General features: G+C 51.8%; 1 protein-coding gene across 1 annotated transcript in view; it reads left to right on the plus strand.

Annotated features, from left to right (window-relative positions):
* The first annotated feature begins 13,950 nt into the window (after positions 1-13,950).
* LOC144490071 (BCL11 transcription factor A-like) overlaps positions 13,951-25,222 on the plus strand; it is a 30,399-nt gene continuing 19,127 nt past the window's right edge. The window contains exon 1 of the mRNA XM_078207880.1: positions 13,951-14,250. Within this exon, the coding sequence (XP_078064006.1) occupies positions 13,989-14,250 (262 nt within the window). The 5' untranslated portion in view covers positions 13,951-13,988. The remainder of the gene's footprint in view (positions 14,251-25,222) is intronic.

The following is a 25,222-nucleotide window of genomic DNA, read 5'->3' on the forward strand; positions in this document are numbered from 1 at the left end:
TAACCCTTGCTGGACCGTCACCTTGTGTGAGCACAAGTGTAAGCAGGTTGGGGGATCAGAGATTTGCCCTTAAAAGCTGGAGCTTGGTGTTGGCCTTTGCTCTGCCTTTTATCTGAGTGAGGGTTAACTGAAACGGGAGAGAGAAGAAATATTCAATTTGCCAAGCAAGCATTAGATTTTAGAGTCCAGTTTGAGTATTAAGACAGAGATTAGTTGGCCTTGTACTCAGAATGATATGCAAACTGCTAGTCGTGTAATGAGTTGTGCCACCCAAACTCAAGGAGGAAGTCTTGAGGAGGTTAAAATTCTCTAATCCTCTCTTCCTCTTAACTGTTGATGCCAGGGTGCCGAGACAATCGGGTATATGCCCCCCTCGCTGCACCCCCCCCCCCCCTTGTCGTTTAACCTCCCGCCGTCTCTTAAGGGTGTCACGTCCTCCCTATGTTATCTCCCCTTGTCCCCAGATAGCACCTGTCGTGGCACGCCTGCCTGCCAACGTTTGAGATACCCTGCCTCCGTCTCGGTGGGGCAGAGAGTTGGGGGGGGGTGAGGTGAGGGGGGGGGGGGGGTAACCTGGGCCTGTAAAAGAATGAAACAAAACATGGGTGGCACGGTGGCACAGTGGTTAGCACGACTGCCTCACAGCGCCAGGGACCCAGGTTCGATTCCGGCCTTAGTTGACCGTCTGTGAGAGGTTTGCATGTTCTCTCCGTGTCCGTTTCCTCCGGGTGCTCCGGTTTCCTCCCGCAGTCCGTGATTCTTACAGGTTAGGTGGATCGGCCATGCTAAATTGTCCCTTAGTGTCCAAAAATGTGCAGGTTAGGTGGATTGGCCGTGCTAATTGTCCCTTAGTGTCCAAAGATGTGCAGGTTTGGTGGATTGGCCGTGCTAAGTTGTCCCTTAGTGTCCCAAGATGTGAAGGTTAGGGGGATTGGCCATACTAAATTGTCCCTTAGTGTCCAAAAATGTGCAGGTTAGGTGGATTGGCCATGCTACGTTGTCCCTTAGTGTCCCAAGATGTGAAGGTTAGGGGGATTGGCCATGCTAAATTGTCCCTTAGTGTCTAAAAATGTGCAGGTTAGGTGGATTGGCCATGCTAAATTGTCCCTTAGTCTCCAAAAATGTGCAGGTTAGGTGGATTGGCCGTGTTAAGTTGTTCCTTAGTGTCCAAAGATGTGCAGGTTAGGTGGATTGGCCGTGCTAAGTTGTCCCTTAGTGTCCAAAGATGTGCAGGTTAGGTGGATTGGCCATGCTAAATTGCCCCTTAGTGTCAGAGGGCGTTAGCAGGGTAAATACTTGGGGATAGGGCCTGGGTGGGATTGTTGTCGGTGCAGGGTTCAATGGGTCAAATGGCCTCCTTCTGCACTGCAGGAACTCTACGACTGCCGCAGTTCCAAGAAGGTAGCTCACAGTACCTTCCCAAGGGCAATCAGGGGAGGGCAACAATTAGTGGGGCTTTCCGGCCACACCTACCTCCCATAAAAGAAAGAAGAACTTCCATCGTTTAGTGGCGGCCGTGCCCCCAGTTGCCCGGGGCCCCAGCTCCCTCCCTCGCCCTTTAAAGAAGCCAGTCATTCAAACCTTTTGACCCGGCCTCTGTTCACCTGCCCCCCCCCAACCCCACGCCCACCCCCTGGATGACTTGATCTGACCCCCGCTGGTCTGTAACGTCAGGAGTGGGTACCCCCAGGGCTGCAGGCCAGAGTGGTACCCAGGAGAATTCGACACCGGGGCAGCGATGTAAGGACAGACGAAAGGAGTTGGGTTTTAACAAGAGCGGGAAGAGTGCAGTGATGCCGGAGGGCGGTGGGGGTGGAGGGGGGGGGTGGGGGTGGAAGGGGGGGGAGGGGGGGGGGTGGGGGGGGAGGGGGGTGGGGTGGGGAGGGGGGGGTGGGGGGGGTGCGGTGGTCGCAGGACTGGAAGAGGTTACAGAGATGGGGATTTATGAGAGTGTGTGTCGAACTCTATGTCTGATTTCATGTGTTGGCCTTAGGATTTTAAAAAATGTACCTGTGTTAAAGGCGCTTTATAAATGCCAGTTGTTGTTGTTGGTGCGACCATTGTTTGATGAGGGAGTCATTGCGATACTTCCTGTGGTGCATTTTAATATTTTTTCCCTGCCCCGTTCCTGGCAGCCTTGGAAAGCGTTGCCAGGCCCTGCTGGGAGTGGCTCAGATGCTCAGTGGGTTCAAGGTTGTGTCAGCGCATGTTCACGATGCACCGTGGCCTGTTTGTGACCCGCGACCTGCAGGATTACAATCCCACCCAGGCCCTATCTTGCAAGGAGCGACCGCCCCCCCCTCCCCGCCCCCCCGCCTCGTATCCTCACAGCGCCAGGGACCCGGGTTTGATTCTGTGCGGGTCACTGTCTGTGCGGAGTCTGCACGTTCTCCCCGTGTCTGCGTGGGTTTCCTCCGGGTGCTCCGGTTTCCTCCCACAGTCCGAAAGATGTGCTGGTGAGGGGTCCATTGGCCGTGCTAAATTCTCCCTCAATGTACCCGAACAGGCGCCTGAGTGTGGCAACTAGGGGATTTTCACACTGACTTCATTGCAGTGTTAACGTAAGCCTGCTTGCCACACTAATAAATAATGCGGCACGGTGGCACAGTGGTTAGTGCCGCTGCCTCACAGCACCAGGGACCTTGGTTCAATACGCGGCTTGGGTCACTGTCTGTGCGGAGTCTGCACGTTTCTCCCCGTGTTTGCGTGGGTTTCCTCCGGGTGCTCCGGTTTCCTCCCACAGTCCAAAAGATGTGCTGGTTAGGGTGCATTGGCCGTGCTAAGTTCTCTGTCAGTGTACCCAAACAGGCAGCCAAGTATGGCGACGAGGAGATTTTCACAGTAACTTCATTGCAGTGTTAATGTAAGCCTACTTGTGACACTAATAAATGAACTTTAAACTTAAATTCCGCGGCCCTTTTTTTATCATTAACTGATTCTTTTGGTTGGAAGTGGGCGTTCGAATTGGAAACATACTGGAGGTGCCCGGAGGGATGTGTGAACAATAGGGCAGGGGAAATGGGGGATACCTTTTGTTCCCTGGTTTCTAGGTGACTCCCCTACCCTCTTGCAGTTGGGTGTCAGGGCTACAAGGCTTTCACTCTGACCAGGTTCCTTTATAAACCTAGAATCGTAGAATCCTACAGTGCAGAAGGAGGCCATTTGGCCCATCGAGTCTGCACTGACCACAATCCCACCCTAACCCTATCCCCTTAACCCCACGTATTTACCCTGCTTACCCCCCCCGGATACTAAGGGGCAATTTAGCATGACCAATCAACTAACCAGTTCGGACTGTGGGAGGAAACCGGAGCACCTGGAGGAAACCCACGCAGACACGGGGAGAACGTGCAGACTCCGCACAGACCCGAGCCGGGAATCGAACCCAGGTCCCTGGCGCTGTGAGGCAGCGGTGCTGACCCACCGTGCTGCCCGGTGGTACCATGTTACACGCAAGATATCTCCAATACATGTGACGGAAGCAAAATGGATTTCCTAAGCATCTGGGCCATAACCGATCCTGTCAGCTCCGTATCGAGGGAGAGGGAGATCAGAGTTTCCCCCAGACCTTTCTATGCTCCCTCGGAATCCCAGCCTCATGGCCTTTGACCTCTTCTGGCCTCTCCTGCGGTCAGTTTGGGCTTTGTTGCTGTTTGTTGGTGTCAAAGGAGTGACTTTGTCCCAGGGCCTGGTTGGATGAGGCCCGAGAGTGAGGCTGTCAGTCTGTTCATCTGAGCTTTCAAATACTAATGTTTAAAGTTTATTTATTAGTCACAAGTAGGCTTACATTAACGCTGCAATGAAGTTACCGTGAAAATCCTCTAGTCGCCACACTCTGGCGCCTGTTTGGGTACATAGAACAGTACAGCACAGAACAGGCCCTTCAGCCCACGATGTTGTGCCGAGCTTTATCTGAAACCAAGATCAAGCTATCCCAACTCCCTATCATCCTGGTGTGCTCCATGTGCCTATCCAATAAGCGCTTAAATGTTCCTAAAGTGTCTGACTCCACTATCACTGCAGGCAGTCCATTCCACACCCCAACCACTCTCTGCGTAAAGAACCTACCTCTGATATCCTTCCTGTATCTCCCACCATGAACTCTATAGTTATGCCCCCTTGTAATAGCTCCATCCACCCTACACTGAGGGAGAATTTAGCACGGCTAATGCACCCTAACCAGCACGTCTTTCGGACTGTGGGAGGAAACCGGAGCACCCGGAGGAAACCCACGCAGACACGGGGGAGAACGTGCAGACTCCGCATAGACGGTGACCCAAGCCGGGAATTGAACCCGGGTCCCTGGCGCTGTGAGGCAGCAGTGCTAATCACTGTGCCACCGTGCCGCCCCATGTGAGGCCTACGGAGATGAGCATGAACTAACATAGACCCCCCCCGCACACGCGCGCACACACACACACATACACACGGCTGCCTAGGTGCCCAGCATCACTGGGGAAAGAGGAAGGGAGGACTCAAGTGAGGGCAGCACAGCACAGCTGCCTCACAGCACCAGGGACCCGGGTTCAATTCCGGCCTCAGGTCACTGTCTGTGTTGGAGTTTGCACATTCTTCCTGTGTCTGCGTGATATAGGGGCCTGGGTGGGATTGTTGTCAGTGCAGGCATGATGGGCCGAATGGCCTCCTTCCGCACTGCAGGGATTCTACGATTCTAACACCTCCCCAGACCTCCTCCCCGCTCGGACCCTAGGATGTCAGGGAGGTCGGCGGGAGCGGCTGCAGGGTCAGGATTCAGGTCATTTGAGCTTTGCGATCCACCAATTCAACCTTTTTTGCCCAGAGGGTGGTGAGGGTCTGGAATACGTTGCCGGGGAGGGTGGTGGAGGCCGGATGCCTCACATCCTTTAAAAAGCACCTGGATGAACAGCATGTGGCCCAAGCGCTGGTCAAGTGGGATTAGGTGGGAGGTGAGGTGGTTCTCGCCGGTGGGGATGGGCTGAATGGCCTCTTCTGCACTGTGCGATTCCCTGAATTCTGGCCCCTTGAACATTCCCAATCTCTGACGCTCCGCCATCGATCGGGTTTCCTTCAGCCGCTTGGGTCCTTAAGCTCTGGAAATTTCCTTTAGACCCCTTGTTGCCTAATGACCTTGGGGTGGGTACAGACCTGTCAATGGCACCGGTAGTCACAGGGGGGGGATGGGGAGCGCTGTGAGTGTCACACAAAGAGGGTATGATATGGGCCAGGATGTATTAGGTTAAAGCACGGGCAACAACCTTGATGTTTAGCTAGTCTGTTTGTGCGCAGTGATCGATTTTCCAAGACCGAGCTCCTTACAGTAGCAGAACAGGATGGTCTTTCTGCTGCGTACAGCTTCCATTTTATCTTTTAAAAAATAATTCTCCCTCATCATCTAATCCCTCACTTTAGACACCGTGCCCCCCCCCCCCCCTCTCCCTCCCTCCCCCGCTCGCTGCCACTATCCCCCCGATGCCAAAACCTTGCCCGAACACGAAGGTAGGCAGATGTAACTCGGGATCGATCCACTGGGGACCTTCTGCAGGATTGCCCTGAAGCGATTCACCTGACACCCTCCCAGTGGTGGTGGAAGCAAGGCCTCCGTTCTCCAGCGATTCCCCAGCCAAGGAGGCCTCTGTGTTTTCGACTGCCTCATAATAGCAAGAGGAAGCTCTGGAGCCAGATCCGCCCGTTCAACATCATCACGGGCTGATCCTCCGCATTAACGCCACCTTCCCGCACTGCCACCTGAATCACTCGCCACCCCCCCCCCCCCACCTCTTAGCATCGCAAAAAATGTCTTGATCTCTCCTAACCTTGAATAAAATCAACAACTGAGCACTCGCTCCCTGGAGGAGGGGATCCCAAAGATTCACAACTTCGCTGGGTGAAGAAATCTCTCAGCGTCTAAGTCCAAAATGGCCGACTGTTCTGGACTCTCCAGGCAAGGCCAGCCAAAGTAACCACTCAGCATCAATGGCGGCACAGTGGTTAGCACTGCTGCCTCGCAGCGCCGGGGATCCAGGTTCAATTCCGGCCTCGGGCGACTGTCTGGGTGGAGTTTTCTCCCCGTGTCTGCGTGGGTTTCCTCCGGGGGCTCCGGTTTCCTCCCACACTCCAAAGATGCGCAGGTTAGGGGGATTGGCCATGCTAAATTGCCCCTTAGTGTCCAAAGATGTGCAGGTTAGGTGGATTGGCCATGCTAAATTGCCCCTTACTGTCCAAAGATGTGCGGGTTAGGTGGATTGGCCATGCTAAATGGCCCCTTAGTGTCCAAAGATGTGCAGGTTAGGTGGATTGGCCATGCTAAATGGCCCCTTAGTGTCCAAAGATGTGCGGGTTAGGTGGATTGGCCATGCTAAATGGCCCCTTAGTGTCCAAAGGTGTGCAGGTTAGGTGGATTGGCAATGCTAAATTGCGCCTTAGTGTCCAAAGATGTGCAGGTTAGGTGGATTGGCCATGCTAAATTTCCCCTTGGTGTCCAAAGATGTGCAGGTTAGGCGGATTGGCCATGCTAAATTGCCCCTTAGTGTCCAAAGATGTGCGGGTTAGGTGGATTGGCCATGCTAAATGGCCCCTTAGTGTCCAAAGATGTGCAGGTTAGGTGGATTGGCCATGCTAAATTGCCCCTTAGTGTCCAAAGATGTGCAGGTTAGGGGGATTGGCCATGCTAAATTGCCCCTTAGTGTCCAAAGATGTGCGGGTTAGGTGGATTGGCCATGCTAAATGGCCCCTTAGTGTCCAAAGATGTGCAGGTTAGGGGGATTGGCCATGCTAAATTGCCCCTTAGTGTCCAAAGATGTGCAGGTTAGGTGAATTGGCCATGCTAAATTGCCCCTTAGTGACCAAAGATGTGCAGGTTAGGTGGATTGGCCATGCTAAATTTCCCCTTGGTGTCCAAAGATGTGCAGGTTAGGCGGATTGGCCATGCTAAATTGCCCCTTAGTGTCCAAAGATGTGCGGGTTAGGTGGATTGGCCATGCTAAATTTCCCCTTAGTGTCAGGGGAATTAGCAGGGTAAATATGTGAGGTTACAGGCATAGAGTCGGGGTGGGATTGTTGTCGGTGCAGACTCAATGGGCCGAATGGCCTCCTCCTGCACTGTAGGGATTCTATGGAACCCTGTCAAGAATAAAAATCTTATACATTTCAATGTACTCTGTACGGAACGATGTGTGGGAGCCCAGGACTGGTTGTCGTAAACACATCAACTTCAAGGTACATTTCATAGGCCTGAATTTTCCGTCTGTTGGGCGCTCGCACTTGGTGGGCCCCAGAGTGGACGCAAAAAATGTTGCAGGCCATGAGTTACGTCAAGACATGATCTCCCACTTGTTGGCCAATTAGTGGGGCCACCAGCAAGAACCATGCACTGGGAAAGGCTCAGCGCTGCGGGGGAGAGTGAGAAGAGTGTGGGCAGTGAGAAAATGGGGAGGCAATGGCCTAGTGGTATTATCGCTGGGCTATTAATCCAGAAACTCAGCTAACGTTCTGGGGACCCGGGTTCGAATCCTGCCACGGCAGATGGTGGAATTTGAATTCAATTAAAAAAATCTAGAATTAAGAATCTACTGATAACCATTGTCGGAAAAACCAATCTGGGTCACTAATGTCCTTTCGGGAAGGAAATCTGCCGTCCTTACCTGGTCTGGCCTACATGGGACTCCAGAGCCACAGAAATGTGGTTGACTCTCAACTGCCTTCGGGCAACTAGGGATGGGCAATAAATGCTGGCCCAGCCAGCGACGCCCATGTCCCACGAATGAATTTTAAAAAATGGGAGGGGAGGCTGGCATTCCCAATGAGGTTAGCTGACTGAAATATTGCCTGAGGTTGGGACGCGTTCGATACCTTTCCCCATGATTTCATTCCCTCCCGATAAAGCTACATTCTGGCCATAGAATGGTACAGCACAGAAGGAGGCTTTTCAAATTCAGCCGATCCTGAAAGATCTATGGTCCCACTCTCTGTCCCCCCCCCCCCCTCCCCCCCTCAACTCTTCTTTTCCCCATAGCCCTGCACAAGGGGCAGCACGGTGGCATAGTGGTTAGCACTGCTGCCTCGCAGCGCCAGGGACCCGGGTTCAATTCTGGCCTCGGGTCACTGTCTGTGAGGAGTTTGCACGTCCACCCCGTGTCTGCGTGGGTTTCCTCCCACACTCCAAAGATCTGCGGGTTAGGCGGATTGGCCGTGCTAAATTGCCCCTTAGTGCCAGGGGGAATTGCAGGGTAAATACGTGGGGTTATGGTGATGGGGCCTGGGTGGGATTGTTGTTGGCGCAGGCTTGATGGGCCGAATGGCCTCCTTCTGCACTGTAGGGATTCTATGATTCTAACTTTGCTCCCCTTTCAAGTATTTGTCCAATTTCCTTTTGAGAGTTCGTATTGAATCTGCTTCCAACGCCCTTTCAGGCAGAGTCTTCCAGATCACAACAACTCACTGCGTTTAAATAAATTCCTCTGTATCTTTGGCTGATTTAATCTTAAATCTGTGCCCGCCCCCCTGCCCCAAACCTGGTGACTGACTCTCCTACCAGTAGGAACAGTTTGTCCTGATTTACTCTGAATAAAACCCCTTCATAATTTGGAACACCTCTACTGAATCTTCCTTTAACCTTCTCGGCTCTGAGGAGAACAATCGCACCTTCTGCACATTAACCAAAGCCCCCTCATCCCTGGAACCGTTCTGGTGAATCCTGCCACTCCCCCCTCCTCCCCGCCAAGGCCTCGACATCCTCCCTCGAGTCTGCTGCCCAGAATTGGAGCAGTGAGGCCTAACCGGTGGCTTCTAAAATTTAGCAATTGCAACCAGAAATCTGAGGATCCTCTGTGCATTCTGTAACAGCTTTCACACTTTAGTTTCACATTCAAACCTACTTCTGAGCGTGTGTGAGGAGAGAGTGTGGGCTGTGACCATGGTTACCCCACTATCTCTTGCCTGTCATCATCACAGAATCACTACAGTGCAGAAGGAGGCTATTCGGCCCATCGAGCCTGCACCCATAGCAATCCCACCCAGGCTAATCCCTCTAATTTATGCATCCTGGGACACGAAGGGACAATTTAGCACGGCCAATCCACCTAACCTGCACATCTTTGGACACTAAGAGGCAATTTAGCACGGCCAATCCACCTAACCTGCACATCTTTGGAGTGTGGGAGGAAACCAGAGCACCCGGAGGAAACCCACGCAGACCCGGGAAGAACCTGCAGAGAAACCTCACACAGACAGTCACCCAAGGCTGGAATTAAACCCGGGTCCCTGGCGCTATGAGGCAGCAGTTCTAGCCACCGGGTCTGCGTGGGTTTCCTCCGGGTGCTCTGGTTTCCTCCCACACTCCAAAGATGTGCAGGTTAGGTGGATTGGCCATGCTAAATTGCCTCTTAGTGTCCAAAGATGTGCAGGTTAGGTGGATTGGCCATGCTAAATTGCCTCTTAGTGTCCAAAGATGTGCAGGTTAGGTGGTTTGGCCATGCTAAATTGCCTCTTAATGTCCCAAGATGTATAGGTTAGATGGATGAGCCATGGTAAATATGTGGAGTGATGCCACTTTGAATTTGCTTCAATGAGTAACAGGGTGTAGGGGCAAGCCCGCCTCCGAGTCAGGAGGCCGTGAGTTCAAGTCCCACTCATGATGTGGAGATGCCGGTGTTGGACTGGGGTGGGGCACAGTGAGAAGTCTCACAACACCAGCTTAAAGTCCAACAGGTTTATTTGGTAGCACGAGCCTTTGGAACGCTGCTCCTTCATCAGGTAGCGGGACTCAAGTCCCACTCGAGAGACCTCCAGCACCAAACCTAGGCCGACAACTCCCCCGGTACCGAGGGAGTGCTGCACTGTTGGTAGTGTCGTCTCTCAGATGAGGCGGTAAATCTCACAGGAAGACAGACAAACACACCTTGCAAAAAAATCTCTTGCAGGAAGGATTGGGAGAGTTCTCCCCAGTGTCCAATCTCTCAATCAGCTTCACAAAAAGCAGATTAACTGGTCATTATCAGATTGTTGCTTGTGGGAGTTTGCCTTTTCTTTATTCACTCAGGGGACGTGGGCATCCTCTGACTGGGCCAGCATTTATTGCCCATCCCTAATTGCCCTTCAACCTTTTAAGAGTCGACCACATTGGCTGTGGCTCTGGAGTCACATGTAGGCCAGACCGGGTAAGGATGGCAGATTCCCTTCCCTAAAGAACATTGGTGAACCAGATGGGTTTTTACAGCAATCGACAATGGGTTACCATATCATAGAATCCCTACAGTGCAGAAGGAGGCCATTCAGCCCATCGAATCTGCACCGACAACATCCCACCCTATCACTATAACCCGACATATCTACCCCGCTAATCCCTCTGACCTACGCATCCCGGGACACTATGGGACAATTTAGGATGGCCAATCAAGATTTGTATCGAATTCACCATCTGCCGTGGTGGGATTCGAACCCGGGTCCCCCTGAGCATCACCCTGGGTCTCTGGATTACTAGTCCAGCGACAATACCACTGCGCTAATGTCCAGAATTAAGAATCTACTGATGACTGTGAAACCATTGTTGATTGTCCGAAAAACCCATCTGGTGTCCTTTTAGGGAAGGAAATCTGCCATCCTTACCTGGCCTGGCCTACAGGTGACTCCAGAGCCACAGCAATGTTCGGTTCTATTCTATGATTCTGGCTGGCATGGGCCGAATGGCCTCCGACTGTGTTGTAACTTCTGTATGGTTTCTATTAATACTCACTGTGTTAAGAAAATGTTCTTCCACATCTTTCCCCTGGTGCCTCTGACCCCAAAGCTCAAATCTGTGCCCCCTGGTCCTTGTAGTGAAAATGAATTGCTGCCAGAGGACCATCGGCTGCTCCCCCTCTGAGAGAAAGCTGACTGGGGCCAGGATGAGAAGGTGGAATCTCCATGAATATCCTCAGCCAGACTGGGAATTGAACCCACGTTGTTGGCCTCACTCCGCACCACTGACCAGCCGTCCAGCCAACTGAGCTAAACCAACCCCCATGAACTAATGGGAGCCGCTTTGCTTTGTCTACCTTCTCCAAGCCTATATCAACCTTGTACGTCAAATATCACCTCCATCTCCAATTGCTGCAAGGAGAACAACTTTTTTGGGGCGGCACGGTGGCACAGTGGTTAGCACTGTCTCACAGCGCCAGGGGACCCGAGTTCGATTCTGGCCTCGGGTGGCTGTATGTGCGGAGTCTGCACGTTCTCCCCGTGTCTACGTGGGTTTCCTCTGGGTGCTCCGGTTTCCTCCCACAGTCCAAAGATGTGCAGGTTAGGTGGGTTGGTCATGCTAAATTGCCCCTTAATGTCCAAAGATGTGTAGTAGATGGATAGGCCATGCTAAATTGCCCCTTAGTGTCCAAAGATGTGCAGGTTAGGTGGATTGGCCATGCTAAATTGCCCCTTAGTGTCCAAAGATGTGCAGGTTAGGTGGATTGGCCATGCTAAATTACCCCTTAGTGTCCAAAGATGTGTGGTTAGATAAATTGCCCCTTAATGTCCAAAAATGTGTAGTAGATGGATAGGCCATGCTAAATTACCCCTTAGTGTCCAAAGATGTGTAGTTAGATGGATTGGCCATGCTAAATTGCCCCTTAATGTCCAAAAATGTGTAGTAGATGGATAGGCCATGCTAAATTACCCCTTAGTGTCCAAAGATGTGTAGTAGATGGATAGGCCATGCTAATTTGCCCCTTAGTGTCCAAAGATGTGTAGTAGATGGATAGGCCATGCTAAATTGCCCCTTAGTGTCCAACGATGTGTTGGTTGGGTGGATTGGCCATGCTAAATTGCCCCTTAGTGTCCAATGATGTGCAGGTTAGGTGGATTGGCCATGCTAAATTGCCCCTTAGTGTCCAACACTAAGGGGTAATTTAGCATGGCCAATCCACCTAACCTGCACATCATTGGACACTAAGGGGCAATTTGGGTTGGCCATGCTAAATTGCCCCTTAGTGTTAGGGGGATTAGCAGGGTAAATGCGTGGGGTTACGGGGATAGGGTTTGGGTGTATTTATTGTGTTGGTGCAGGCCGATTTGTGGTGCTAACTGCTGTGCCGCCGTGGAGCCCTTACCCAGGCTTTTTTTTTTATAACCTCTCCCGGTGGCTCTCCCAAGTCTTGCCAATTTCCTGTTTCGATCAGGCTCCTGTGACATGTCACTTAGTCAGAGGCGCTAGATGAACGCAAGTTGTCATTGTTGTTGTTGAGTCATCTCCGCTAGGAATCAGAGGGACAAAATGTGGGAGAAAGAGGCTGCAGGTGGGAGGCCGGTAACGGGATGTAAACGGAAAAATCTAGTGTGCAAATGGTTAATGAAGGGGCTGGTTGTGGACCAAGCTAAAGGGTTGACCAATGGTGTCTTGGGAAAGGTCCAGGGGGAAGAGGTTACTGCAGAAGATGATGTTCGAACAGGGTAGGAGGTCGAAGATGGGGAGTTTGGAATGAGTGGGATGGGAGTTGGGGAGGACACCGTGGAAAGATTGTACTTAAAGATCAAATGCTTGATTATCTTTAAAAAATTCGTGGCTGGTGTGCATGGCCAAATTTCACCTCTCGTCCACTCTGATGGAAGTCGGTATTCTCCAACTTCGGGTCATGTGTCTGCTATCAGCTCCCATTAGAAATTCAGGCCCAGGCTGATTGGGAGATTGTGTCGCTCATCGGAGTTTTGGGCCTAGCTGGTCGACCTGCCGCTTAGCCTGAGTTTGTGATGCAGTCTGCAAGGTCTGACTTGGGCCTGTATGCGTGGCCCTGAACTCTGGACCTGCCTTGGGCCTAGTAATCTGGGCTTGGGGCCTGAATCTGGGCCCGCATGCTTATCCCTGAGGCTGGAGTCGAGTCTGCTAGGCCTGACTTGGGCCTGTATGCTTGGCCCTGAACTCTGGACCTGCATTGGGCCTAGTAATCTGGGCTTGGGGCCTGAATCTGTGCCCGCATGCTTATCCCTGAGTCTGGAGTCGAGTCTGCTAGGCCTGGCTTGGGCCTCGGGCCTAGGCTTGGGGCCTGTACCTGAGCCAGGCCATGAGCATGGAGGACAGGGCATTCAGAGGCCGCAGAGTGAGTTTATATAGTTCTCCTGGCCAAACATTTATCCCTCAGCCTCTCTGGTTATTATAAGATCGGAAGAAACCACAGCAGGAGGAGGCCATTCAGCCCATCATGCTTGTTCTACCATTTAATAAGATCATGGCTGATTGGATTGTGGCCTTAATGCCACTTTCTTGTTTGCCCCCCCCCCCCGCCCTGACTGCCTTGCCAATCAAAAATCTGTCTTGCTCAGCCTTGAATAGATTCAACGACCCAGCCCCCCCTACTGCCCTTCTCAACCCTCTTGAGAGAAAGAGACCCCCTCCCTCACCTCCATGTAGAGCGGGAGACCCCTTATCTGTAACCTGGAAACACCACCTGGGCATCTGTCAAGACCCCTCAGAATCTTATCTGTTTCAATAAAATTCCGATCCCTATCTGTAACTGTAACACTATATTCTGCACCCGCTCCTTTCCTTCTCCCCTATGTACTCTATGAACTGCATGTTTTGTCTGTATAGGCTGGCACAGTGTTTAGCACTGCTGCCTCACAGCACCAGGGACCCGGGTTCGATTCCCGGCTTGGGTCACTGTCTGTGTGGAGTCTGCACGTTCTCCCCGTGTCTGCGTGGGTTTCCTCCGGGTGCTCCGGTTTCCTCCCACTGTCTGAAAGATGTGCTGGTTAGGTGCTAAATTCTCCCTCAGTGTACCCGAACAGGTGCCGGAGTGTGGCAACTGGGGGATTTTCACAGTAACTTCATTGCGGTGTTAATGTAAGCCTGCTTGTGACACTAATAAATAAACTTTACAAACTTTGTATAGTGTGCAAGAAACAATACTTTTTACTGTATCCCAATACATGTGACAATAAATCAGATCAAATGGGAAGGGCTGAGTGATAATGGGGATATTTGCACTGTTCTTTCTACAGGTGAGGACGCAGAGTTGGATGAGGCCTCGGGCCAGAAGGTTACCATGGCGTCGCAGTCCGGCCTACGGAACCAGGACCTCCTGACGTGTGGGCAGTGTGGCCGCCATTTCCTCCTTAGCAACATCCTCGGCTTCATTGAACACAAGAAAAGCCGCTGCCAGCGTCCGTCTCGGCTCCGGGACTCCCGTGGGGGTCCGCACTCCCCCCTCACCGCCCAGCAGGCAGCGGCGGACCCTCTGGCGACGGGGGAGGACGGGCGAGTGGCAAGCGTCTCGGAGATTGGAACGGAGGAGAATTCGGCAAGAGGCAAGTGGCTTTTTTTCCCCTGAAACTTAAGTTAACGTTAAGCTGGGTCTGCCGTCGGTTTTTGAATAAATTGCACGGGATTTGTGTGAAAAATGATGGTGGCACACTCGCCTCGGAATCACAAGGTTCCAGGTTCAAGTCTCACTCTGAAACCTGAGCACCTGACACTCCAGTGCGGCGCTGAGGGAGTGTGGCCTACCATACTGAGGGAGTGCTGTGCTTCCCACAGTGGAGTTTTTTTTTATTCATCCGTGGGACACGGGCGTCGCTGGCCAGGCCAGCATTTATTGCCCTTCCCTAGTTGCCCTTGCTCAGAGGGGCTTTTGAGAGTCAACCACATTGCTGTGGCTCTGGAGTCACATGTAGGCCAGACCGGGTAAGGACGGCAGATTTCCTCCTCTAAAGGGAACCAGATGGGTTTTTTCCGACAATTGACAATGATTTCATGGTCACCGGTAGATTCTTAATTCCAGATTTTTTTTTGTTGGATTCAAATTCCACCATCTGCCGTGGCGGGATTCGAACCCGGGTCCCCCTGAACATTAGCTGAGTTTCTGGATTGATAGACTAGCGATAATACCACTAGGCCATCGCCTCCCCCCTGTCTGTGCTGTGCTTTTGAAGGTGCCATCTTTAAAATGGGAAGTTAAACCGGTGGTGATGAGCAGCCATCTTGAACCCGCTGCAGTCCCTGTGATGTAGGTACACCCACGGTGCTGTTAGGGAGGGAGTTCCAGGATTTTGACCCAGCGACAGTGAAGGAACGGCTGTTATATTTCCAAGTCAGGATGGTGAGCGGCTGGGAGGGGAATCTCCAGGTGGTGGTGTTTCCATGTATCTGCTGCCCTTGTCCTTCTAGATGGTAGAGATCGTGGGTTTGGAAGGTGCTGTCGAAGGAGCCTTGGTGAGTTGCTGCAGTGCATCTTGTAGATAGTACACACTGCTGCTACTGAGTGGTGGAGGGAGTGAGTGTTTGTGGATGGGGTGCCAATCAAGCGGGGCTGCTTTGTCCTGGATGGTGTCGAGCTTCTTGAGTGTTGCTGGAGCTGCACCCATCCAGGCAAGTGGGGAGTATTCCATCACACTCCTGACTTGTGCCTTGTAGATGGTGGACAGGCTTTGGGGAGTCGGGAGGTGAGTTACTCACCGCAGGATTCCCGGCCTCTGACCTGCTCTGGTAGCTGCAGTATTCATATGACTGGGTCCAGTTCAGTTTCTGGTCAGTGGTAACCCCCCCCCAGGATGTTAATTGTTCTGAAATTTCTATCTCCGCCACAACTTTTACTGATGGCTTCATCAGGTCAGTGAGTCTTAACACATTAGGAAAGCCCCATACACTTAGGGCAACAGTGGATAAGGGCAGGGAAGGTGCTCTGGTTAATCGTAATTCCTCTGTTAACGACAACAACTTGCATTTACATGGCGCCTTGAGGAGCTTCACCAGAGGAATACTTGACACCAAGCCTCATAAAGGGGTATCAGATCAGAGGACCAATAGCTCGATCAAAGAGGTGATAGCCTGGTGGTATTATCGCTAGACTATTGATCTAGAAACTCAGCTAATGTTCTGGGGGACCCTGGGTTCGAATCCCGCCACGGCAGATGGTGGAATTTGAATTCAATAAAAAATATCTAGAATTAAGAATCTACTGATGACCCATTGTCGGAAAAACCCATCTGGTTCGCTAATGTCCTTTAGGGAAGGAAATCTGCCGTCCTTACCCGGTCTGGCCTACATGTGACTCAAGAGCCGCAGCAATGTGGTTGACTCTCGACTGCCCTCCAAGGGCAACTAGGGATGGGCAATAAATGCTGGCCCAGCCAGCGACACCCATGGCCCACGAATGAATAAATAAATCGGTAGGCTTTCAGGAATACCTTGATGGAGGAAAGTGAGATGGAGAGGTTTAGGAAGAGACTTCCAGAGGGTGCCCGGGCAGCTGGAGGCACGGCCGCCAATGGTGGAGCGATTTTTTAAAAACAATCAAGAAATGTGTAAGAGGCCGGAATTGAGGAACTCGGAGGTCTTGGGAATGTCGTAAGGCTGGAGGAAGTTACAGAGGTAGTTGGGGGTGGGGGTGAGGCTGGGCTGGGATTTGGAAACCGGGGCGAGGATGTTAAAGCTAAGATGTTGCTTAACCAATGTCAGTCAGCGAGCACAGTGGGTGGTAATGAGAAAGGACTCGGTGTGAGTTAGGACACGGGGCAGTGCGAGCGCGAGAGGCCAGCCAGGGGCACATTGGGATGGTCCAATCTAGAGGTGAAAAGGCGTCGGCGAGGAATAAAACAGCCAATGAGTTGAAACAGAAGCATTGCCAAGTGATTTACAGGCCAGGATGTGGACAATCTTGCTGGCGGAGTGAATCTGTGGTGGAAGTTCGACTTAGGCTTTGCTATTGTCACTGTAGAAGGAGGCCATTCACCCCATCTCGCCTGTGATCTTTTGAAAGAGCTCATAGAGTCATAAACAGGCCCAACTTGTCCGTGCCGCTCCTTTTTTTAAACCCTAAGCTAGTCCCAATTGCCCACCTGTGGTGAACCATCGTTGGTTCCCCTCAAAGGAGGGGTGAATGTGGTGAACCATCGTTGGTTCCCACTGTGGGATTGTTCTAATGTTGTTGTTGGGCTAGGGTGGGATTAATACACCTGTGGTTGTTACTGTTGTGGCACATCCCAGTCGGGCTCCGCCTCCTGGGAGAGGTATAAGACCCCCTGCTCGGGCGGGACCTCGTCAGTCTGGGATGGTGTGCTTACGTTCTATTAGTTCCATTGTTAGACAATAAAAGCCTTCTGTTACCGAAGCTTCGTGCCTCGCGTTCAATTGACGCGCATCACCACCTTTGGCCCATATCCCTCTATACCCATCGTACCCATGTAACTATCTAAATGCTTTTTAAAAGACAAAATTGTACCCGCCTCTACTACTGCCTCTGGCAGCTCGTTCCAGACACTCATCACCCTCCTGTGTGAAAAAATTGCCCCTCTGGACCCTTTTGTATCTCTTCCCCTCTCACCTTAAACCTATGCCCTCTAATTTTAGACTCCTCTACCTGTGGGAAAAGATGTTGTCTATCTGGCTGATCTGTGCCCCTCATTATTTTATAGACCTCTATAAGATCACCCCTGGGCCTGGAATGCGCTGCCAGGCAAGGTGGTGGAGGCGGACACACTGGGAACGTTTAAGACTTATCTAGATAGCCATATGAACGGAGTGGGAATGGAGGGATACAAAAGAATGGTCTAGTTTGGACCAGGGAGCGGCACGGGCTTGGAGGGCCGAAGGGCCTGTTCCTGTGCTGTATTGTTCTTTGTTCTTTGTTTAAACCTTCTACACTCCAGGGAAAAAGGTCCCAGTCTATCCAGCCTCTCCTTATAACTCAAGCCAACAAGCTCCCCAATTAGCCCCATTTGCCCACACTTTGGAGGCGTCCGTTTCTCCGGGTTCAAGTCCCACCTCGGGATTTGATGGCCAAGGAAGATACATTTCGTAACGCGGTCAGACAGAGTGAGTGTCACAAATCCTTCCAAACGCGCCAATGGCTGGCGGTGAGAGCGGGAGAGATTCCTGGCCGGCCGCGGAAAGCCCGTCGGAGACTCGACCATCACCATCCATAGATCCGGCCTGCAACATGCAGGTAAAAGTCCAGGTTGCCACAGCAACCCGGCTTCCCCGAGTGAACTATAACACAGAGGCTGCCTACTGTTCCTCCTGAGCCCTGCAGATGTTCCCAGTTCCCCATTGAAAGTTCCGATTGAATATGACTCTGTGCGCATGAGGCAGCGTGTTCTGGATCGCAACAACTCATAACAGGAAGAAAATAATCTGCTTACCTCCTCTCTCTTTCTTCTGCCAATCATCTTCGACCTGTGTCCTCTGGTACCTGACTGTCCCACCAGCAGGGACTATGTAAAATGGACTATTGGGTGGAAAATTACATCGTGCCACTGTGCAGAGGGACCTGGGGGTCCTTGTGCATGAATCGCAAAAGCTCAGTTTGCAGGTGCAGCAGGTGATCAAGAAGGCAAATGGAATGTTGGCCTTTATCGCGAAGGGGATGGAGTATAAAAGCAGGGAGGTCTTGCTGCAATTGTACAGGGTACTGGTGAGGCCGCAACTAGAGTACTGTGTGCAATTTTGGTCCCCTTATTTGCGGAAGGATGTATTGGCCTTGGAGGGAGTACAGAGAAGGTTCACCAGGTTGATACCAGAGATGAGGGGGTTAGCTTGTGAGGAGAGATTGAGTAGATTGGGCCTGTACTTGTTTAGAAGGCTGAGGGGAGATCTTATAGAGACATATAAGATAATGAAGGGGCTAGACAGGGTAGAGGCAGAGAGATTCTTTCCACTTAGAAAGGAAACAAGAACTAGAGGGCACAGCCTCAAAATAAGGGGGAGTCAGTTTAGAACAGAGTTGAGGAGGAACTTCTTCTCTCAGAGGGTAGTGAATCTCTGGAATTCTCTGCCCATCGAAGCAGTGGAGGCTACCTCGTTAAATATGTTTAAGTCACAGGTAGATAGATTTCTGATCAATAAGGGAATTAAGGGTTATGGGGAGCGGGCGGGTAAGTGGAACTAAACCACTATCAGATCAGCCATGATCTTATTGAATGGCGGGGCAGGCTCGAGGGGCTAGATGGCCTACTCCTGCTCCTTGTTCTTAGGGACCATCTTCCCCCCCCCGCCTCTCCTTGAGTGCCTCCATCAAACCTCCCCTTCCGTTTCTCTCCCTTACCCTGAACAATCCTGGTTTAGCGCAACACGAGAAGGAGTTGGCCATTCAGCCACAACTTGAGCCTGTTCCGTCGCCATGTGACTAGGTTATGGCAGCTTTGTCTTTCAATTCCATATATCACCTATGGGTGGCACGGTGGTTAGCACTGCTGCCTCACAGTGCCGGGGATCCGGGTTCGATTCCCGGCTCGGGTCACTGTCTGTGTGGAGTTTGCACGTTCTCCCCCCTTTGATAAAGGGTGGTCTGGACTCGAAACCTCAGCTCTTTACGGATGCTGCCAGACCCGCTGAGATTTTCCAGCATTTTCTCTTTTGGTTTCAGATTCCAGCATCCGCAGTAATTTGCTTTTATCCAGTTTTGTTTTTCTCCCCGTGTCTGCGTGGGTTTCCTCCGGGGGCTCCGGTTTCCTCCCACAGTCCGAAGGATGTGCTGGTTAGGGTGCATTGGCCGTGCTAAATTCTCCCTCCGTGTACCTGGAGTGTGGCGACTGGGGGATTTTCACAGTAACTACATTGCAATGTTAATGTAAGCACTAATAAATAAACTAACACAAACTTTAAACTACTTACATTAACCCAGTGAGGCAGATTCCAATTTTTATCATTTGAGAATTTGTTCGATTGGAATGCCACACAAATCTTTATTTTGCCATCAGGAACTGTTGGGTAAGACTAGATCGACTGTAGAGCCATCACTGAGATATGACTATTTTAATCCAGAAGTTCTCATTCTTGTCCCCAAATCCCTCCCTATCTCTGTAACTTCCTCCAATCCCCCAAACCTCTTGAGATCCCTGCACTCCTTTAATGCAGGCACCCCTGCCCCACGCACCTCAAGATTTAATTTTTTTTGTTATTCATTCGTGGGACATGGGCGTCGCTGGCTGACCAGCATTTATTGCCCATCCCTAGTTGCCCGAGGGCAGTTGAGAGTCAACCACATTGCTGTGGCTCTGGAGTCACATGTAGGCCAGACCGGGTAAGGACAGCAGATTTCCTTCCCTCAAGGACATTAGTGAACCAGGTGGGTTTTTCCGGCAATGCTGGAATCCCTACAGTGCAGAAGGTGGCCATTTGGCCCATCGAGTCTGCACCGATAACAATCTCACCCAGGCCCTATCCCCGTAACCCCACATAATTACCCTGCTAATTAATCCCTCTAACCTACACATCCCAGGACACTAAGGGGCAATTTAGCATAGCCAATCCATCTAACCTGCAAATCTTTGGACTGTGGGAGGAAACTGGAGCACCCAAAGGTGTGCAGACACAGGGAGGACGTGCAGACTCCGCACAGACAGTGACCCAAGCCGGGAATCGAACCCGGGTCCCTGATGCTGTGAGGCAGCAGTGCTAACCACTGTGCCACCGCACCGCCCTTGGGGAGGTTGTGACCCAACTTGATCCTCTCCACCCTTGCCCCCGGACATGCCCGTACTTTAGAACCTTGTGTCGTTGGCACAGTGATCAGGAACTGTGGGTGATTCTCTGAGCCTCTTGCTGCACGGTGGCACAGTGGTTGGCACTGCTGCCTCACAGCGCCTGGGACCCGGGTTCAATTCCGGCCTCGAGCCACTGTCTGTGTGGAGTCTGCATGTTCTCCCCGTGTCTGCGTGGGTTTTCTCCGTGTGTTCCGGTTTCCTCCCACAGTTCAAAGATTAGGTGGATTGGCCATGCTAAATTGCCCCTTAGTGTCCAAAGATGTGCAGGTTGGGTGGAATGGCCGTGCTAAATTGCCCCTTAGTGTCAGGAGGACTAGCTAGGGTAAATGCATGGGGATAGGGCCTGGATGGGATTGTGGTCAGTGCACACTCGATGGGCCGAACGGTCTCCTTCTGCACTGTAGGGATTCTCTGATTCATGCCTGCACTGAGGTCAAATGTCACATCCCCACCCCCTTCCCCCGGCTGTGTAGCTGCCACCTACCCCAGCAAACGCAGACACATGTTGGAGACAGGACCCCCCCCCCGCCACTTTCCCCCAAGACTCCGAGGAATGTGTCTCTTCTCGCTCTCTCTCCCACCCCTCCATGAGCCCTGATACATACACCCCCCCCACCCCCCGCCACCCCTAGTCCAGCGCGCCGCACCGGACGCTGGCGGGCCTTGTCTCGTGCGTACGGTTGGCTGGTTCCCGCTCGTTGTCTGCTGAGGAACAAACAAAACAAACCACAGCGCGTAGCTTTCAACGAGAGAAAAAAGTCCCTCTGGCTTGGAGGAGGAAGTGAATATTCAGATCGTACATCTGCTGCTCGAACAGCTTCTGCTTTTCTCCGAGCGACTGGCCCAGTAACCCCCCCCCTCCACGTTGGGCTCCACTGCCACTTCCTCAGGAGGAGGGCCCAGATTGCCATGGTTACGGGCCCTGGGGGGATTGACATGGGTTTGGTGGCGAGTGAGGTGAGCGGGGGGGGGGTTGGCATTGAAGTAGGATTGGGAGAGTAAATAAGGTAATTGGAATCATTGAAAAGTGGAAGGCTTGGTGGTGTTCCTTTGCCTCCTTTCTGTGTAGGCCCCAAACTCTAGTAGGCCCAGGAGAGGGCACGATGGGCCGAATGGCCCACTCCTGTGTCTGTTTTTGTTGTTTTTCAAGGCAGCAGAATGCCCAGCGCCGGTTATACTTGTGGCTGCCTCTCACCTGTGCCACAAACCTGTACAAACCAGTATTTGACGGGCCGCGCCTTTAACCTTAGGGCTTCTGGAGCCCTGCCAGGACAGTCAGACAGATAATCTCAACATGTTTATTCCAGCAAGTTGCCGGCTAAGGGAGGGCATTGTGTTGGTGCCTGCCACGCCAGCATGGGACAGGACTGTACGTGCCTATCTCCTCCTCCCCAAGCTGCAGGGACACCTCCCACAGGCTGTCCTTTGCCGCCTTAAGAAAAAGGCAAAGATTTGTCTCCGTCTCTCTTTCCCAGAGAGCTCGTGAGATCTGTCACCTTCAGCCTACGATTGGTAGACTTGGGACCGGTGCCAATCTCTGAGTCACAAGGTCGCAGGCTCCAAGCCGCAACACTAGGCCCGATAGGCCTGATACTCCCAGTGTCGGCGCTGAGGGAGTGTTGCACTGTTGGAGGTGCCGCCTTTTTGGATGACACATTAAACCTAGGCCTCTCCCCTCCCCACACCACCCCTCCTCCTCCCCCACCCCAGCCCTCTCAAGGTGGGCGTCATGTGTCCTGGTGTGTAGAAGAGCTGTGGAGTTATCCCTGGTGAAATCAGCCAATGTTTATCCCGCAAGCAACACCTTAAAAATAAATATAGATTACCTGGTCATTATTTCCTTGTTCGTAGAATCCCTACAGTGCAGAAGGAGGCCATTTGGCCCATCAGGTCTACACCAACCACAATCCCACCCAGGTTCTATCCCTGTAATCCCATGCATTTACCCTGCTAGTCCCCCTGACACTTAAGGGGCAATTTAGCATGGCCAATCCACCTAACATGCACATCTTTGGACACTAAGGGACAATTTAGCATGGCCAATCCATCTAACCTGCACATCTTTGGATACTAAGGGGCAATTTAGCACGGCCAATCCATCTAACCTGCACTTCTTTGGACACTAAGGGGCAATTTAGCATGGCCAATCCACCTAACATGCACATCTTTGGACACTAAGGGACAATTTAGCATGGCCAATCCATCTAACCTGCACATCTTTGGATACTAAGGGGCAATTTAGCCTGGCCAATCCATCTAACCTGCACATCTTTGGACACTAAGGGGCAATTTAGCATGGCCAATCCACCTAACCTGCACATCTTTGGACACTAAGGGGCAATTTATCATGGCTAATCCACCTAACCTGCACATCTTTGGACACTAAGGGGCAATTTAGCATGGCCAATCCACCTAACCTGCACATCTTTGGACACTAAGGGGCAATTTATCATGGCTAATCCACCTAACCTGCACATCTTTGGACACTAAGGGGCAATTTAGCATGGCCAATCCACCTAACCCGCACATCTTTGGATACTAAGGGGCAATTTAGCATGGCCAATCCACCTAACATGCACATCTTTGAATACTAAGGGGCAATTTATCATGGCTAATCCACCTAACCTGCACATCTTTGGACACTAAGGGGCAATTTAGCATGGCCTATCCACCTAACCTGCACATCTTTGGACACTAAGGGGCAATTTAGCATGGCTAATCCACCTGACCTGCACATCTTTGGACACTAAGGGGCAATTTAGCATGGCCAATCCACCTAACCTGCACACCTTTGGACACTAAGGGGCAATTTAGCATGGCTAATCCACCTAACCTGCACATCTTTGGACTGTGGGAGGAATCCGGAGTACCCGGAGGAAACCCATGCAGACACGGGGAGAACGTGCAGACTCCGCACAGAGTTTGTGTTGTGGGAGCTTGCTGTGCTTGCTTGCTCTCTGCGTTCCCCTGCGTGGTCGTGCCAACTGCAGTTCAAAAATAGCGCTTGGGGCGAATCCGGAGGTTGTGAAACGTATCTCGCCGGTTTTGACTCGAGTTGCCTGCCAGTTTAGCTCTCTTTATTTCTCTCATTGGCGCTGACCTTTCACCTGTTCCTGGGGGGGGGGGGGGGGGTCTCATTGGCGCTGACCTTTCACCTGTTCCTGTGGGGGGGGGGGGTTCTGGACAGGGCGGACGTTGGAGAGGTTGTTTCCCCCTCGTGGGAAAATCTAGAACCGAGGTCATCCCTGTTGAAAAGTCAGGGGTCGCCCATTTAAAACAGAGTTGAGGAGAATATTTCTCTCTGAGGGCTGTTACTTTCCGGAACTCCCTTCCTCAAAAGGTGGAGGGGGTGGGGAGGGAGAAGGGGAGGGGGTAAAGGAGGGAGCAGGGGCAGAGAGGATGGTGGCAGGGTAATGTCTTAAAGGTAACCTATCACCAACCAGAAAAGCAATGTTAACAATAGCATTGACTCAATAGGCCGAATGGCCTCCATCTGGCGTACTGATTCCATGAGTAGGGATTGGCACACAGACCAATTGGCTCCAGATATGTAGGCACAAACTGACTCTTTAAATGCCCCGTCTTTGTATAAGACTGAGGCAGAAGGTTGGTGCGGCCAGGCATGAACATAGCGGGCTGAATGGCCTCCTTCTGCGCTGTAACCGTCCCATCATTCTGTTAGTCCTACTGACAAGAGCACCAAATACCCGGCTGATTGCAGCTCTGTGGGTATTCCACGTTGGCAGAAGTACCATCTTTCGGGTGGTGCGTTGTACCCAAGATCCCGCCTGCCCCCTCGGGTGGACGTCGAAGACCCCGGGGGCGCTATTTCGAAGAGGAGAGGGGAGTTCTTACCAGTGTCCGGGCCAACGTTCATCCCTCTGTGAGCGTCACATACAAGAAAACAGATTACCCAGTTATTATCAAGTTGCCTAAATGTGGGATCTTGCTGTGTGCAAATTGGTTGTTGGTTTTCCAACAGCAGCAACAGTTCATTGGCTGTAAAGCACTTTGGGACTTCCAGTTGGGAAAGGCGCTATATAAATGCAAGTCTTCCAGTTTTAAAAAACACAGAAGTACCGTGCAGGTTGGATGACACCCCATTTGCTACTGAACCCGAACTGGGCGGCACGGTGGCACAGTGGTTCGCACTGCTGCCTCACAGCGCTAGGGACCCGGATTCGATTCCGGCCTCGGGTCACTGTCTGTGTGGAGTTTGTACGTTCTCCCCGTGTCTGCGTGGGTTTCCTCCGGGTGCTCCGGTTTCCTCCCACACTGCAAAGAGTGGCCATGTTGAATTTGATTTGATTTATTATTGTCACGTGTATTGGGGTACAGTATTGTACCTTGCGCGCTATACAGACAAAACATACCGTTCATAGAGTACATAGGGGAGAAGGAAAGGAGAGGGTTCAGAATGTAGTGTTACAGTCATAGCTGGGGTGTAGAGAAAGATCAACTTAATATATGGTAGGTCCGTTCAAAAGTCTGATGGCAGCAGGGAAGAAGCTGTTCTTGAGTCAGTTGGTACGTGACCTCAGATTTTTTGACCCCTAGTGTCCAAAGATGTGCGGGTTAGGTAGATTGGCCAAGTTAAATTGCTCCTTGGTGTCCAAAGATGTGCAGGTTAGGGGGATTGGCCGTGCTAAATTGTCCTTAGTGTCCAAAGATGTGCAGGTTAGGTGGATTGGCCGTGCTAAATTGCCCCTTAGTGTCCAAAGATGTGCTGGTTAGGTGGATTGGCCAAGTTAAATTGCCCCCTAGTGTCCCAAGATGTGCTGGTTAGGTGGATTGGCCA

The sequence above is a fragment of the Mustelus asterias genome, unplaced genomic scaffold (genome assembly GCF_964213995.1).
Source record: "Mustelus asterias unplaced genomic scaffold, sMusAst1.hap1.1 HAP1_SCAFFOLD_2841, whole genome shotgun sequence".
Lineage (NCBI taxonomy): Eukaryota > Metazoa > Chordata > Chondrichthyes > Carcharhiniformes > Triakidae > Mustelus > Mustelus asterias.